Source organism: Triticum dicoccoides, chromosome 3A, assembly GCF_002162155.2.
Source record: "Triticum dicoccoides isolate Atlit2015 ecotype Zavitan chromosome 3A, WEW_v2.0, whole genome shotgun sequence".
In the NCBI taxonomy this organism is placed as follows: domain Eukaryota; kingdom Viridiplantae; phylum Streptophyta; class Magnoliopsida; order Poales; family Poaceae; genus Triticum; species Triticum dicoccoides.
This window is the reverse complement of record NC_041384.1, coordinates 714,235,516-714,253,400: the sequence shown is the minus strand read 5'-3', so window position 1 is coordinate 714,253,400 and position 17,885 is coordinate 714,235,516. Positions and strand designations below refer to the sequence as shown.

Here is a 17,885-nt window from a genome sequence, read left to right as displayed (position 1 = left end):
GACGGGAGGAGAGTAATTCATTACCACCCCTCAAAGAAGAGAGTAATTAATTATACCAACAAAACAGCGGTCAATCGCGAATGTCACAGCGACCGATCTTGCCGAGGCCAGGCGGTCGACGTCGACGTGGACGTGATATGATCCAACCGCGTCGCCGTCGACGGGAAAGAGAAAAACAAGTGGACAGCGACGGCTGCATGCTATCCAATCCAATCGACCTGATCGTGGCAGATCGAGGCGGCCGGCCATCGGCGACAGACGTAGAACGCACGCGCTGCGTAGCTGGACGGTTCCACCGCGTCCGAATGATACTATATCAGGACGCCTGAGGAAATGATGAAGATGGACCTCGCTTTGGTTTGGTTTTCCTTTTCTCATGCAGCGGCCATGCAACTTGCTCGGAAGGGGGAGCGGGGTGGTGGTAGTCCGTGTGTCCGAAAAGGCAGCGAGTCACCTGTGCGTTTGGTTTATTCGGTTTACATGATTCGATTTATACGGTTTTTCAGTTTATATGATATTAATATTTTGGTAAATATAGTATGAAATTAAAATATGGTTCGGTTTTAGTATATATCAAATTATTTCGGTATGGTTTCGGTATATACCATAAAAATCAAAGTTGACGCGAATTTGGAAATGACGTAATAATAATTAGCAAATTTATGACTCAAAACACATACTATTCTACACAAATAGTATATGACTATATATATAAGTATATATGCATGCATTGATTCATCTGTTGATGGTTATGAACGTGCTTAGCATTTTAAAAATAGAAAAATGACTATGTTACAAGAAAAAATTACGTGCTTAGTAGTGCATTTGACTCATGTACAAGAAAAATGACAACTTGTATAGTTGTTCATCTCAAGAAATATAAATTTATTTTTTACTTCGGTTTATTCGGTTAACCGTTCGGTTTTTCGGTATATACCATAAAAACCAAGTTCAAATCGGTATGAAAAGTTCATACCATACCGAAACCAGAAACCATAAAAACCATAAAATTGGTTCGGTTCGATTTATTTCGGTATGGTTTTTCGGTTCGATTTTTAAATGCACAGAGTGAGCAGCGAGCGGCGCGACGCGGTGGGTCGGCCGCCCGGAGACGTGCGTGTATGGTCCACCTGTGTCAGTCACGCCACCCCGCCGACCACGACCGGCGTCCGCGTCTCCACCCTTCGATCATTTCCTTGTTACTGTTGGTGGTGTCGTTGCCGATGGCCATGAATATCATCCAGTTTGTGATGCGACATGGCGAGTGTGTGTTCGGACGTCTTCCAGGAGAGTGTGGCTGTGGATATTTTCTTTCCTGTTTTCAGAATCAGGCTCAGTATGATCCTGCCACCCTGTAGAATCGGGTATTGTATAGTACTACTATAAACATGTTGATTTTTTTAGAATTTTTTGAAACTTCAAAAACACCTTTTTGGCACTATTTAAAATATTGGGCTCGTTGAAGCTCGTCCTTCAAAGTGACTTTTTCCTCCACTGAGCCCTATTTTTTGAATGATCCCAAAATAGTATTTTTCAAGTTTCAAAATATTATTAAAAAATCAACATGTTTATATGGATGTACATCACACGTGTATAAATTTTGATGCTGAAATAAATAACCATGCGAGTAAAACAAAAAGGAGAATAAGTACTCTCTCCCTCCCATAATGTACAAAGTTTTTTGACAGGGAGTATGATTTTGGAAAGATGAACAGTAAATGTATTATTCACTATTTAGATATAGCCATTCTGTCATTTTAGTATGGCTCAAATTATGTCATAGTGATTTTTGTATAGCTCATGATCGTGTAGAATTCATTTTGTAAGTTTTTATGGGAGGAAATACAGGTGGAAGCTCCTATTTAGCACGTGAGGCGCTGGCGAACAAGCCAGCGCGCACCCACACCCCTCCCGAGCGCCGAATTGGCCCGGTCCATGAGTGGGGATCGACGCCCACTTTTTTATTTCTTTTTTCCTTTTATAGCTATTGTTCGTTTTTTTCTTCTTTAAAATAAGGGAGACGCTACGCGTCCGCCGGGTGATCTGTATGACACATCCGCCACCTCGACGGCTGTTCAATGTACGCGCGCGCAGCCGTCCGATCTATTTTGGCGCGCGGCTCGGTCTCCTCCCCCGACCCACTAATTACTGAAACAGCGATTGAGTTGCAGAAACAAGCGTCTCGCGAGCCATTCAATGCGTGACGCGAGCTGTTCAATCCCCTTCTCTAATTTCCTGCAACAATGCTCTTGTTACAAGATCTAGTCTGCTCTGATTTCCTGCAACAAGACCTTGTTGCGAAGCCTCATCTTCTACAAATTTCCTGAAACAACAGTCGAGTTGCTGAAACAAGCGTCTAATTTTCTGTACATCTTTCACGCGTCTAATTTTCTGCAACAAGATCCTTGTTGCAAAAATTACAACAACATCTTCCATTGCGTCCTATTTTCTGCCACAAGACCCTTGTTGCAAAAATTAAACAAGATCTCTGCCGCATCTAAATTTCTGCAACAGGACCCATGCAGGCATAGGGAGGCGGGGAGAGGAGCAGTTGGAGAGGACAATCAGGAGATAAGGACTTGCAGCTCGACGGGCGACGACGACGTTTAGAGCGCCATGGATGGAGATCTCAGAAACAAAAAGAGCTGTGAGCTGCAGCAGTCCTTGCGGTGGCGGCGGCGCGCGACAAAGCGGGAGCAACGACCAGCTTGGCGTTGAGCAACGCTGTGAGAGAGAAAACGCGAGATAGATTGAGGAAGACGACGGAGTTGCGTTCGGTGGGGAAAGTAACGAGTGGATGAGAACCAAAAAGAGTAGATAAGGATATGACCGTGCGATGCTATAATTGTTTGCCAGGGACACGTGTCCGATGACGGAGGCAGCGGATGCAATTGCTGGATCGGTTGATTAGGATCATTTCCCTTAAAATAATTGTTCCAAAATTCATAAACTATTGGAGGATTAGTAACTTTTTTCATGACTGAAAAAAAGTTTACATATTGAAAAATATTCATGAAGTTGAACAAAAATTTCACGAATTCAACATATGTTAATGCATTTTTAAAAAAAATCACAAAATAAAAAATGATCATGACTTACAAAAGAATTTCACTGATTCAAAAAATGATCGCTGATTCAAAATGTTCATCCAGTTTTTAAAAATGACTGTCATCCGCAAAATATTCATGAATTTCAAAAAAATGGTTGGCCGTAAAAGTGTTTGCAGATTCAAAAAATGGTCATATAATTCAAAAACAAAAATTTGCTGAATCAAATTTTTAAACACAGTAAAAAAAATTCTGTGTTTCAAAATTGTCCATCAACTTAAAAATTAGCTAATTCAAAAAAGTTCATCGATTCCAAAAAATTTCATTTGTTAAAAAAATGTTCGCCGATTAAAAGGAGTGTTCATAGATAGAAAACAGGCTGTATTTTTTTTTGTTTGTCCAATAAAATTTTATATTATTAATTAAAACATAAGTAAAATATTTATGTTTTATGAACGTATAAGATTATAACACATCATTGGAATATGTTCATAGATGTCAAAATGTTGTTCACATTCTTTTCTTAAAAATAATCATGCAATTTAAAAACTGTTCTGACATCACCAAAAAATATTTATGGAAGTACAAAAGGTATTCAAAAATTTAATAAAAATGTCTGTGTAACTAAATAATTGTTTGCATATATTTTTAAAATATTCACATAATTTAAGAAATTGATCGGTTCCTTTTGGAACATTTTCATGTATTTTAAAAAAGTAACCTCATGTTAAAATGATCGTGTAATTTTAGAAATTTTCTGATATTTCAAAATATTCATCCAATATGAATTGTTTACTGTAAAATTTACCTGTGATATATAAATCATTAATTGAAAATAGAAAACAAGCGCATTAAAAAACAGGAAAACCACAACCAAGCACTAAATCACAAAAATAAAAGCTCCACAGTCATACATCCGCTAAAAACTACAGTAAACCATAACTAACCATGCGCATATCAAAAATTTAAAACTCATATACGTAACAAAATTTAACTTCAGAAATTTCGTTTAAATAATATAAAAGAATTGTATTTAAAAAGGTTTGTTGTTTTAGATAACCACAGTTTTACTGCCAAGAAAAGATATTTAAAGATACAAGAATGTTATCATAAGGACTGCTTAGCCATCCCTGGCGGCCAACATCTAGTGATAAATTATTTTTGTGAGATTATGAGCCTCAAAAATTGAAGCCGTCCTTTCATGGGTGGAACTAAACTGCATCAAGAATTGCCATTACACCATTGTTCCTGGTATGCCATCCTGGATATCAGCCACAACTGGTTTGCAATCTGAAACAACAAGGTGATCATCCAACGCCAAATCTTCATTAGAAAGTTTTCTTGTAATTAAAGAAGTCTTTCGTTTTTCGACATATTCATGAGGCACATCCTATTTCTCGCAACATGCGGCATATTGTCGCCCCACTGTACAAGGCGAGGGACCAGATTAGACCAACCTGTTTACCTACTCTAGGTGTTCTACTGTTTTGGGAACGTTTTAGGAGCTTCCAATAACCAAAAAAAAGCTTCCAATACGGTTTTCTTGCTTTTAGGAACATTCTTGAAGCTGCCGGTCAATTTTTTCCTGCTATTTATTTAAGAGTTGTTTTAATTTCTTAATATTTTTTAAAATGCAATTTCCCAAATATTTTGGCTTTTGAAGAGAATCATTAACTTTTTGGAGTTTAAAAAAATCCAGTTTCCAGAATTGCTCAGAACTTTATAAATTTCCCAAAAAATCATTGGAATTTATACAATTTTACAAGAAAAGTCAGAATTTTCATAAATGGTTTGAGATTTTCAAAAAATGCCCCCAATTTAGAAGTATATTCGGAATATTTGGAATTTAAAAAATGTTGGAATTTCACAAAAATTGTTTGAAAATTTAAAAATGTTCTGAATCTCTAGTAAATGATCTCAATTTCAAAAAAATTGTTCATGTTTCGAAAACTGTTCACGTGTTTAAAAATTACTCTCAATTTGAAAACAATGTTCATGTTTTTAAAATAAAGGTGTGTTTAAAAAATCCACAATAGCGAAAAAAGCTTGATTTTTTTTGGAAAAATGTTCAAATTTTTAAATACATTCTTCATGATTGCAGGAAGTAATCGAAATTTTAAAAATGTCTTGTTTTGCAAAAGAAATATATCCCTTTACCCAAAAAAAGTAGTGCTGCGTGCTAGAGCGACTTGTTGTGGGCGTTTTGACGCAGTGAGCATCCAATAGGTGCCCCTTTTTTATGATATTATTCTGTTCGTCTTGTGCACGCTTGGCGTGGGCTTCCGGCCCGTTGGCCGCTGAGATGGTCGTAGGGCCTAACGGTTAAGCATGCAAGTACTCTCGCCAACAAAAAAACATGCAGGTACCGCTACGATCGGGCGGCTAGGATTAATCGGGGCGACGTGGCCCAGAGGAGAGAATGGATAAGACAAACGCCATCGTCCTATCACACTCTCCGCCCGCGCAGGCAGCCGAGCAGAGCCTCTCCAGTCTCCACCGTCCGTCCATGGCTTCTCGAGCCCTCGCCGCTCTCTCCATCCAGCCGCGCCTCGGCGGGGGCGCATCGGCGCTCGGACGGCCCGCCGTCCGCGTCAGCGCCAGGCCGCCGCGGCGGCGCCGGCCCATGGTGGTGCGGGCGGGCGGGCCGCCGAGCACCAACGTGCTCATCCTCGCCTTCGTGCTCCCGCTCTCGCTCTTCGTCGGCACCCTCGTCGCCGCCGCCCGCGTCGCCGACGACCTCGACGAGCGGTTCCTCCGGGAGGTACGTATTGTGTATGAACAAGGCTCTGCTGATTGGCATGTACTGTGCTATCATTCAGAGATAAAATACGTGTGTGCATGTGCAGATGGAGATCAACAAGGCGATACTGGAGGAGAACGAGGCTTCCTCCGAGGAGGCGGCAGACGACGGCGGAGAGTACGTCGTCGGCGGAGACGAGGCCCCGTTGCCGGCGGCGGAGAAGGAGCAGGTCCTTGTCACAGCCACTGGCACAGGCACGCGCGCCAGGAACAGGCCGAAAAGGGAGGTGTATTAGCTTAGCTAGATTTGCACGGAGGGAAATGCTTTGCTACCTTTGAGATGTGTCCGTCAATCAGCTTGTAAATCTTTTCGCAAATATTTCAGTTTGATTGATAGCATATGCAAGTTAATGCGCGATCGAAGAATATATATATACCCGAGGCGACCAAAGAACGAAACCGATTATATATATATTGAGGTATATATAACAAGGAGCTGAAGCGCTTCAGAACTGTTTTTCAGAGATATCATACATCCATACTGTCGATCCGCAGTCTTTTCATAGAAGGATGATATTACTACATGCTAAAGTGGTGTACTGACTAATGAGAAAGTTGTGCAACGGTGAAATCTGTGGCTTTTAAGAGAACATTGTAAAGAGATGCTGATGAAGCTAGGCATAGCACATCAAAGCTGTATGCACATTTCAGACAACATTCTCAAGTTCTACAATTAGGGAGAAGCAAAACAAACAGACGTTTATTCCAACTTTCTTTTTGCGGAAACATTCATTCCAGCTTATTACAAGTATCCTTTTATGAACTCTATGTACCACATGCTTGTACCAGTGTGTGTGTGTAACTCAAGCAAGAGGTGTTTGTGCTGTGTGTAAACAGTGATACATACAGTGTTGTCCTTCTTTGTCACATCTGGTGCAGTTCTAATCTTTAAAACAACAGAAAACATCTTACACGAGACCTGTCTCCGTCTAGCGGAAGTAGCCGTAGAGCTCCAGGAAGCAGATGCAGAGGTTCCAGGTGTTACTGGTCGTCGGCCCCGTCAGAGCAAGCCGGAAGAACCGGAATGGCAGCAGCGCCGCCGGGCCTGTGATCGGCCACGACGCAAACTGCCCTGGCTGGCAGATGGCCCGCTCGTCCTCGTTAACAATGAGGCTTGTCCAGTTCTCACCATCCATGGATCCCTGACATGCGCGATGCATGGTTAGCTCATGTCAACCATTCAGCTCTCAGTCTCAGAAGAAACGCAAAGCAAAGAAAGATTTGTACCTGAAGAACCCAAGACCTCATAAATGCCGTAGAGCCATCCTGCCTTACCGTGTAGTAGTTGCACATAAGCTGCACGAAAACAGAACACAATAACTTAACGTCTTTGCTCAAATCAAACAAAAGAACCCTTTTCTTTTATTTCTTCACATAAACAACCTGGTGGTCCTGTCCAATGTCTACCATCCACCAAGAACACTTCTTGCCATCTTCGTCTCGAGGCCCAGCAAAACAAGTCCCCTGATGTCATGCGTCCCAACATGTCAACTTTATCCCATGCAAGGGAAAATAATACTAAAAAAATAATATTCCAAGCATTCTCAACAACATCGATACCTGGTAACTTTTTGAAACCAGAGCCTTTGGATCCGTGTACCTCGAATTTGGGCTGCTTGCCGTCACAGTGATATTCTGGTCGCAGAGAATTAGAGCCACTGAAAACCCGAGTTACTTCTATGTTGAATACTCACAAACACAAACCTCTCTCTTACCTTGGCTAAAACAGGATTGATCCATTGATGCTTCCCGAATGACGTCCCAGCATAGTAGATCACACCATTGTTATCACCATCAGAAATATACTGAAGCTCTCTATAGCTTGAGCGTCTATGTAGAAATCTCTCACTGGAAGGTTTAAGGTTCATAAATATTCAGGCATACCAACTCTTACTGAACTTGATCAATGCATTAACATATACTGACCATTTGTTTGTCATCATCATCCAAGCACCAGCATTAGAGAACTCAATGGCTTCTGCAACCTGTTGTCCAAGAAGTAAATCAGCTGTACAGTTCCTGTTTAGGATAACATACCCTGACGTGCCAAAGAAATGGATCTATAGAATTACTAACCAACTGTCTGAACAGTTGTATGTGCTTTGCTAGGTTACTTTTCTCCATCTGCAGAGAACCAACAAGTGTTTATTAGGAGCAAAACAAACACTCAGCAGAAGGTTAAAACTGATCCATGATAGGACAATATAAAAACAAACGGTAGTACCCGCTGAAGGAGAGACGGCGGCATTAGAGGGAACCGCACAAATGGTAGTAAAGTATTGATGGCGGTGAGCCTCTCTCCAAAGAGCTGCTCTGGTGTTGAAGTGCTTAATAGCTTATCTACAGAACTCCAGTAAAAAGTTTCACAAGCCTCCATACACCATGTTAAGACGGCATCCAGAACCTTCTCTTCCGATGTCACAGTCATATCACCTTGCTGCAAAATTACTACTAATATGACCAATGTCGACAAGAAAAACTTGCTAAACTTCTCAGCAACGCAGTCCATTTAGGACAAATGTTATGCATGCCATTTCGCAACTCACAAGAAACTTAGCATGCAGTTCCATACAGATTTATTCAACTATGTAATCCTTAACTTTAATACATGCACCAGCGATACCACTGATGTTCAGCATATGTTGGCAAAACCAACATTTGAAGTAATAAAAGAGAGCTTTCACCATCCATACCCAACCACATGACATTCTTTTTTATTCTGTTTCTACAGGTGCAGGTTGATCAACAGATTCCACCCAACAATTGTAGGATTGGATTACTACAGAAAAGTTACCATTTTACAAAGACTACAGGAAGAAACCTTTGCTTGGTAGGAAAAGTCCAAAATTAGATATGAGATTTCTTTTGAAGAGCATTATCAACACAGTTATAATCCTTAAGTTGTTTCTAGTAACATCGCTGCACTTGTGGGAAGTGGCAGTTGAAGCAGTCTATTGCAGCTTTCGAATGTGATGCTCAATCTCGGTGGTCTGGTTACCTTATATCTATTTTCGCATGGACGTGATTCGTATTTGGCCTGACTGCAGGGCAGTTGATAAAATGAAAACAGTATTCCAACTTGCCTGAAGAATATCCTTAAATGTTGCCTCATCTAACAGCACAAAGTCCGTGCAAGCAGTTGTGCAATAATCAAAGTGTGTTGCAAAATTCTGTTTGCACATTTCTTCAAGCAGTTTACAAGATGGTATTGATGACACTGCTTGTAATACTGAACATACTGTGTCCTGCAATAAACTTTCAGGGGTCAGTCTATGCCGAGCCAGCTAGCAAGTTCACCAAATGTGCACAAGCCATATCCCTTAAATTCGTTAAAATAAGCTTCTTCCGGTAGAACAGTCGAATCCTGCATGTATAATGCAGATGGAAAGTTGTATCAATATCTCAAAGAATTGAATTCTGAGGCTAATGGCCCCACTTCTACAACCAGCACAGGCCCGCGTCAAGTCTTGAATAGCAACAGATAAAAGTTACTAAATAGCATCACTTGGTGTACCATTCTATGTAAGAGAAAGCAAAGGTACCTCTGAAAGGAATTCCATAATTCTTTTACAGCATTCAAACTGAAGAACAGTGATGCCAAACTGATCTGATAATAAGAGGAGCTGAACCAATGCAGGTGTGATATACCGGTTATCCACTTTAAGTTCCCCACTGTACATAAACTGAAGGAGGAGAGAAAATGCTTCAGCAGAAGCATCTTCGAAAAATACATTTGGAGCGCTGCTTTCTTTCATTCCATTTGTGAACATCTGCATAAGTATACTAGTATCTTTGATTACACTAAGTTTGATGCACTATGCCAAAATATGCATATTGTAAACCAACAAAGGAAAAACCAGAAACAAATACAATGTTGGGACGAAGATGTACCTTGGCGAATGGCATGCTCCACAAGCTAAGGACGAGTTTGTGAGCCTTGGCAACAAAACCTTGTCCACTAACAAAGATGTTTATATCACTATGCTCACCACTTGCAAGGAATTGTTTGATTTTCTGCACACTCACTGGAGCCTTGAAAGGGAAATAATCAACTTGATGGGCTTTAGATCCACTACTTGATACTTCTAACTTTCTACTAGACACAGAGAGATCATTATCCATCTTAGTAAAACAGTCGAGCATTTCCTCACAACGTTTTACCAAAGGTTTAACTTTAAATTGTAAGCTCAACTCCAGCAGTGAATCCAGTTGCCACTCTGCAATCTGTGTTAACCCCAAAATAAGAGCACACTATACATTAACGGTCTCCACCATTGCATAATTTCAATATAAGAGCATTTGAAACAAATCGAAGCTTACCTGAGTAGACCCAGTATAGATATACTCAAGAAGCGAGTGGAGAACTGGGTAGGAGAATGACGGAAGCTCGATGGCAGTTCCACTCATTGAGATAAAATCAAACTCTCCAGAAGCAGCCAAGACAATTTTGTGCGCAGGGACAACCTTTCTTTCACTACCAACAACAAACATAGCATCGGAGAAATCCCAGCTCTCAAGAAAGTCTGCAATCACCCTTTGCTCACAGCCATCTTTTGATTCTTCATTTTTAGCATGATCTCCTTCCCCGTGCCGCTCAGCATATGCATACTCAATTTGACTCCAACGGATGCTGTTTTGAGGAGCTGATGGAAGAACACTTATATTTCGGTAGCCCACGTGCTTGTCCCAGCTGGATAATCCGACATACTGAACATTCCGGTTGGGATCAGGGTCGAGCCACTGGAAGAGGACATTGTTGTTTGGATGCCTTCCTTGTCCAATGCTTATCAATCCATCATAGATGCTGATCCAGTAGCTCTGGAAAGATGATGAGCGGCATAGGCCGACTCCAGCTTCATCGACAACAGTCCTTCCGTCCACTTCAATCTTCAACCTTTTGTTCCTATGGCTACCCAAGATGACAGCGTAATGACGACTGCTGTCCATTTTGTAGTGGTAGTGCTGGCTCCCAGGCTGTTCACGGAACACCAGGGTAACATCATTCTGGGCAGATGCCTCGAACGCAATGCACCCACGCCCAGCCTCCACAAACCGGAACTCCTCGCCCCAAGCACACTTGAAGGGGGCAACTGTTAGGGATCTTTTTTTGTCCTCTACTCTCATTGTGCAAGCAGCTTAACTGAAAAGATGAGGACAACAACACGCCATGATTAGTAGCACCACAAATAACAAGAGCAAGTGGATGCACAATATAGATAGAAAATACGAGAGTAGTAGCCAGTCAGATAGCTATGGAGGTACAGAAGAAATTTCAGAACATACAGAAATCATATCAGACACAGAAGGGTGTGACCTAGCATCAGGGGCTGATCTAGGGGTGCGGTTCTTTCAGCTGAAGCTTCTCTTCGCATAGAAACAATGGTGAAAAAAAAGCCCCTGGGAAACCCTAGACTGTAACCTTATCCTGATTAATCGACATGTGTTATCGCTTACTGCGTTACTGAAGATATGAGCAAGAAACGAATTCCCCTGACTTCCAAATTTTAGCCTACAATTCAGACGCTCAAACCAACCCTTGGATGATTTTTGGCCTAAAATTCAGAAGCTGAAACAAACCTTGGATTTGGCATTGGCCACAGTTAATAGCATCATTATTAAGGACAGTTTCTTGCCTAACTGAGAAAGGCAACAAACTGCAAACATTAAAGAATCTACGAATTTATGTTCGGTAACAAATGGGCAGACATGGAACTGGAGTGATCATACATCTTAATCAAATGGGCAGACATGGGACAAGAGTGATCATACATTTTATCTCCTGTATTTGTGCTTTGCACCTCAACAAACTCGGACATATGCTCACACAGAGTACGCACGAGTTGACATCAAGAGCAAGTTCGCAAGTTCGTGTATATAAAAATTGACACCAATAGCCAGTTCATGGTAATACACAAGGGCAGATTCCATTCCAGCTATATGCAAGAGCATGTATACAGCAGCAAATTTCATCACCATGTCATCCCAGAGCAATCCATTCTAGCTGAAAGAAAAAAAAAACCGGCACCGATGGCCCAAGGCCCTCACCTTGTGACAGCTGGTACGGCGGGGACCAGGCGAAGAGCGGTCCGATTTCGGTGAAACGGGGCGGGGACCAGGGGGCGGCCTCGACGAGGAGGCCGACGGGACGGAGCTCGGGGGCGGCGAGACGACCCCGGGACGACGCGCGCGGGGGGAAGCGGGCGGCGAGCGGAGCAGAGGCCGGCCGCGGGCGCGACGCTGTCAGGTACGGATCGGGTATGGGATTAGCGGCGATTTGGGAGATTGCTCGCTAGGGTTCCAGCTGCGGTACAGTACTGGTCCTACATTAGTGCATCCTATCATCGTTTCGTTTGCTTTGTAATAACGGCAGCAACGAATCTCAGCCGTCGAGCGAGTGACGGGACGGATCTGGGCGAGGACGCCGTCCGTTAACTCAAGTGGCACAAACTTCTCTATGCTCCTTTGGCTCCCCTGATTTAATTTCATTTGAAATGGCAAAACACAGATTCGCAATCCGAACTACTCCCTCCGTCCCACAATATAAGGTGTTTTTGTTAACTTTGTTAGCTTACAAAAAACGTCTTATATTATGGAACGAAGTAGTATATGTTTTGCTGACGCTAGGATTTTGAAGTGAAATCCTTACCAACACAAATAAGCAACAATATTATGTTGTTCACACATACAACAATGTTTTGCTCACGGTGGCTTCCACGGCGATAGTTGTCGCGATCCTTAAATTTGGTGACGTAGCATCAACTCCCCCTACTGCTTCCACTTTGCTCTTGAAGTGGCGAATGGATCAAATCCTTCCTTGCATCACCATCTCACCAGTGTTTGTTCAGGATGCCCTCGCCGTCGCCTTCGTGAGGGCAGCCCCCACTCCCGGCCTCCCCTAAAGCGACCGTCCCATATGGTAATTAAGAATGTTCAGGAGATGGGGACGCCCTGCCGGTGGTGATGGATTCCGGCGGCGACGGAACTCGTGCATGGTGGTGGTTCAAGGAGACGCGGGCATCGGGGACGAGATAAGGGCGTCCGGTGTGAGCGGATTTGTGAAATGACAAGGTGTTGGACGGGATTTGGTTTTTCATCGCGTTTCAATCAGCTGGATATGTGGAATGATTTTACAGGCCAAATTCCTGGGTAGACAAACTTGTTCATGTTGGGATTCGTAAATGAATTCCGCGAATTCAGACACAAATGATGGGTGCCAAATAAGCTTTCATGAATTGACATTTTTCTCCGGAGAGAATACTCCCAAAGTCCATCTCATATATGATACTCCCTTCGAGTAGACAATATAATCAAAGGACAACCAGATACAAAATGACCTGTAAAATTTAAAATTACAACATAAATCACACTGGTCGTCTTCTTCATTCACTTGTTTGTCACCTGTCGGAGCTTGGAAATTACACTAAACAGACATTAAAAGGTAGGGAAACCTACAAATGCGCTCGATGTACAATGCTTTGAAGCCTTTTTTGCGGGAAGTACAATGCTTTGAAGACTACGATAGTTGCTCCCGACTAACAACGAGATCAGTGACCGCTATAGGAACATCAGTTGGGGCGACACCTCAGGCAACACGAACTTGCACCCATTCGCCTCCAATCAAGAGGGCTGTATAAACCAGACCTTGTCATAGAAGAAAACAATCGAAGAGGTCGACGTTGCCACGTCAATAACCAGTCAACTGCTTTCCTTGATAGACATAACAACTGCCAACATCCGATAAGAACCGACAGATCTGGCGACACCGACCCTCGCGGGCACTCGTCAGGTTCAAAAGAATTGTGGTATGATAAGAGCAACTACAGACAAACCTAGCTAATATGACCCCCTAAATACCTGCGAACGGTGACAGGTCACTCCTCAAAAGTTCGCTTTCCACAATCGGATACATCATTAGCAAATCCTCAAATCCATACAATTACTTGCAATGTAAAACCTACTCTAAATCTTTGCCCACGGCCGTCCTCCAAGTCCTTGTTGTTCCCTTCCCTGCCCTTGCCTGATGCCCGCGAGCCCCGGGAATTGAATGCCCGGTTGCCGGCGAGGAAGAGTAGGACATGGGACACGACTGGCCCATATGGGTCACGAGTTGCCACCGTCTCCAATTCTCTACTATTCCTCATCGGTTCCCATGGCCTTGACATCGTCGGTGGAGGTGAGATCGATGATGGATGAGGACGGGTGGGCCTCGAGGGCTATCGCGGCCTCCCGCACCCTCTACGTCACACGACGGGCATGTCTCGCGTCCGTAGTGGACGAGCCATATGCATTTACCTCCGACTTAGTGCCCGACGGGAGGACGCGCCCCAAAAGTGTTGGAAATATGCCCTAGAGGCAATAATAAATTAGTTATTATTATATTTCCTTGTTCATGATAATCGTTTATTATCCATGCTAGAATTGTATTGATAGGAAACTCAGATACATGTGTGGATACATAGACAACAGCATGTCCCTAGTAAGCCTCTAGTTGACTAGCTCGTTGATCAATAGATGGTTACGGTTTCCTGACCATGGACATTGGATGTCATTGATAACGGAATCACATCATTAGGAGAATGATGTGATGGACAAAGACCCAATCCTAAGCCTAGCACAAGATCATGTAGTTCGTATGCTAAAGCTTTTCTAATGTCAAGTATCATTTCCTTAGACCATGAGATTGTGCAACTCCCGGATACCGTAGGAGTGCTTTGGGTGTGCCAAACGTCACAACGTAACTGGGTGGCTATAAAGGTACACTACAGGTATCTCCGAAAGTGTCTGTTGGGTTGGCACGAATCGAGACTGGGATTTGTCACTCCGTGTAAACGGAGAGGTATCTCTGGGCCCACTCGGTAGGACATCATCATAATGTGCACAATATGATCAAGGAGTTGATCACGGGATGATGTGTTACGAAAGGAGTAAAGAGACTTGCCGGTAACGAGATTGAACAAGGTATCGGGATACCGACGATCGAATCTCGGGCAAGTATCATACCGCTAGACAAAGGGAATTATATACGGGATTGATTAAGTCCTTGACATCGTGGTTCATCCGATGAGATCATCGTGGAACATGTGGGAGACAACATGAGTATCCAGATCCCGCTGTTGGTTATTGGCCGGAGAGTCGTCTCGGTCATGTCTACGTGTCTCCCGAACCCGTAGGGTCTACACACTTAAGGTTCGGTGACGCTAGGGTTATAGAGATATTAGTATGCGGTAACCCGAAAGTTGTTCGGAGTCCCGGATGAGATCCCGGACGTCACGAGGAGTTCTGGAATGGTCCGGAGGTAAAGATTTATATATGGGAAATCTTGTTTTGGTCGCCGGAAAAGTTTCGCGCATTATCGGTATTGTACCGGGAGTGCCGAAAGGGGTCCGGGGGTCCACCAAGGGGGTCCACCTGCCCCGGGGGGCCACATGGGCTGTAGGGGTGTGCGCCTTGGCCTATATGGGCCAAGGGCACCAGCCCCAAGAGGCCCATGCGCCAAGAGATGAGGGAAAGGAAGAGTCCTAAAGGGGGAAGGCACCTCCTAGGTGCCTTGGGGAGGATGGACTCCTCCCTGGCCGCACCCTTCCTTAGAGGAAGGGCCAAGGCTGCGCCCCTCCCCTCTCCCTTGGCCCTATATATAGTGAGGGGAAGGGAGGGTAGCCCAACCTAAGCCCTGGCGCCTCCCTCTCCCTCCCATGACACATCTCCCTCCTCCTGCAGCGCTTGGCGAAGCCCTGTTGGAATCCCGCTACTTCCACCACCACGCCGTCGTGCTGCTGGATCTCCATCAACCTCTCCTTCCCCCCTTGCTGGATCAAGAAGGAGGAGACGTCGCTGCTCCGTACGTGTGTTGAACGCGGAGGTGTCGTCCGTTCGGCGCTAGGATCATCGGTGATTTGGATCACGACGAGTACGACTCCTTCAACCCCGTTCTCTTGAACGCTTCCGCGCGCGATCTATAAGGGTATGTAGATCCACTCCTCCCTCATTGCTAGATGACTCCATAGATTGATCTTGGTGACACGTAGGAAAATTTTGAATTATTGCTACGTTACCCAACAGTGGCATCATGAGCTAGGTCTATGCGTAGTTTCTATGCACGAGTAGAACACAAAGTAGTTGTGGGCGTTGATTTTGTTCAATATGCTTACCGTTACTAGTCCAATCTTGATTCGGTGGCATTGTGGGATGAAGCGGCCCGGACCGACCTTACACGTACTCTTACGTGAGACTGTTTTCACCGACTGACATGCACTAGTTGCATAAGGTGGCTAGCGGGTGTCTGTCTCTCCCACTTTAGTCGGATCGGATTCGATGAAAAGGGTCCTTATGAAGGGTAAATAGCAATTGGCATATCACGTTGTGGTTTTTGCGTAGGTAAGAAACGTTCTTGCTAGAAACCCATAGCAGCCACGTAAAACATGCAAACAACAATTAGAGGACGTCTAACTTGTTTTTGCAGGGTATGCTATGTGATGTGATATGGCCAAAAGGATGTGATGATATATGTGATGTATGAGATGATCATGTTCTTGTAATAGAAATCACGACTTGCATGTCGATGAGTATGACAACCGGCAGGAGCCATAGGAGTTGTCTTAATTTATTTGTGACCTACGTGTCAACATAAACGTCATGTAATTAGTTTACTTTATTGCTAACCGTTAGCTGTAGTAGTAGAAGTAATAGTTGTTGAGACAACTTCATGAAGACACGATGATAGAGATCATGATGATGGAGATCATGGTGTCATGCCGGTGACGATGATGATCATGGAGCCCCGAAGATGCAGATCAAGAGGAGCAAAGTGATGATGGCAATATCATGTCACTATTTGATTGCATGTGATGTTTATCATGTTTATGCATCTTGTTTACTTAGAACGACGGTAGTAAATAAGATGATCCCTCATAATAATTTCAAGAAAGTGTTCCCCTAACTGTTCACCGTTGCGAAAGTCCGTCGTTTCGAAGCACCACGTGATGATCGGGTGTGATAGATTCTTACGTTCGAATACAACGGGTGTTGACGAGCCTAGCATGTACAGACATGGCCTCGGAACACATGCAAAACACTTAGGTTGACTTGACGAGCCTAGCATGTACAGACATGGCCTCGGAACACAAGAGACCGAAAGGTCGAGCATGAGTCGTATGGTAGATACGATCAACATGAAGATGTTCACCGATGATGACTAGTCCGTCTCACGTGATGATCGGACACGGCCTAGTTGACTCGGATCATGTAATCACTTAGATGACTAGAGGGATGTCTATCTGAGTGGGAGTTCACAAGATGAACTTAATTATCCTGAACATAGTCAAAAGGTCTTCGCAAATTATGTCGTAGCTCGCGCTTCTGTTCTTGTTCCTAGAGAAAATTTAGTTGAAAGTTGATAGTAGTAATTATGCGGACTAGGTCCGTAAACTGAGGTTTGTCCCCATTGCTTCATAGAAGGCTTATGTCCTTAATGCACCACTCAGTGTGTTGAACCTCGAACGTTGTCTATGGATGTTGCGAACATCTGACATACACATTTTGATAACTACATGATAGTTCAGTTAAACGGCTTAGAGTTGAGGCACCGAAGACGTTTTGAAACGTCGCGAAACATATGAGATGTTTCGAGGGCTGAAATTGGGATTTCAGGCTCGTGCCCACGTCAAGAGGTATAAGACCTCCGACGATTTTCTTAGCCTGCAAACTAAGGGAGAAAAGCTCAATTGTTGAACTTGTGCTCAGATTGTCTGAGTACAACAATCGCTTGAATCGAGTGGGAGTTGATCTTCCAGATGAAATAGTGATGGTTCTCCGAAGTCATTACCACCAAGCTGCTTGAGCTTCGTGATGAACTATAATATATCAGGGACATATATGATGATCCTTGAGATATTCGCGATGTTTGACACTACAAAAGTAGAAATCAAGAAGGAGCATCAATTGTTGATGGTTGGTGAAACCACTAGTTTCAAGAAGGGCAAGGGCAAAAAGGGATGCTTCATGAAACGGCAAATCAGCTGCTGCTCTAATGAAGAAACCCAA

The 17,885-nt window shown here is 43.5% G+C and overlaps 2 protein-coding genes across 2 annotated transcripts; one reads left to right on the top strand and one right to left on the bottom strand.

Moving 5' to 3' along the window:
* Positions 1-5,514: 5,514 nt before the first annotated feature.
* Positions 5,515-6,312, top strand: LOC119270410. The gene is made up of 2 exons (XM_037552413.1): positions 5,515-5,808; positions 5,894-6,312. The coding sequence occupies exons 1-2, from the start codon at positions 5,554-5,556 to the stop codon at positions 6,080-6,082; spliced, it is 444 nt and encodes a 147-aa protein (XP_037408310.1). The 5' UTR covers positions 5,515-5,553; the 3' UTR covers positions 6,083-6,312.
* A 207-nt stretch (positions 6,313-6,519) lies between these two features.
* On the bottom strand, positions 6,520-12,135 carry LOC119270409 (BTB/POZ domain-containing protein At2g30600-like). Its single transcript, XM_037552412.1, has 13 exons — positions 11,892-12,135; positions 10,167-10,986; positions 9,738-10,070; positions 9,389-9,616; positions 8,930-9,091; positions 8,071-8,283; positions 7,923-7,970; positions 7,773-7,831; positions 7,562-7,694; positions 7,407-7,481; positions 7,230-7,310; positions 7,074-7,142; positions 6,520-6,988 (listed from the first exon to the last, which is right to left on the bottom strand). The coding sequence occupies exons 2-13, from the start codon at positions 10,968-10,970 to the stop codon at positions 6,776-6,778; spliced, it is 2,418 nt and encodes an 805-aa protein (XP_037408309.1). The 5' UTR covers positions 10,971-10,986; positions 11,892-12,135; the 3' UTR covers positions 6,520-6,775.
* Positions 12,136-17,885: the final 5,750 nt, after the last annotated feature.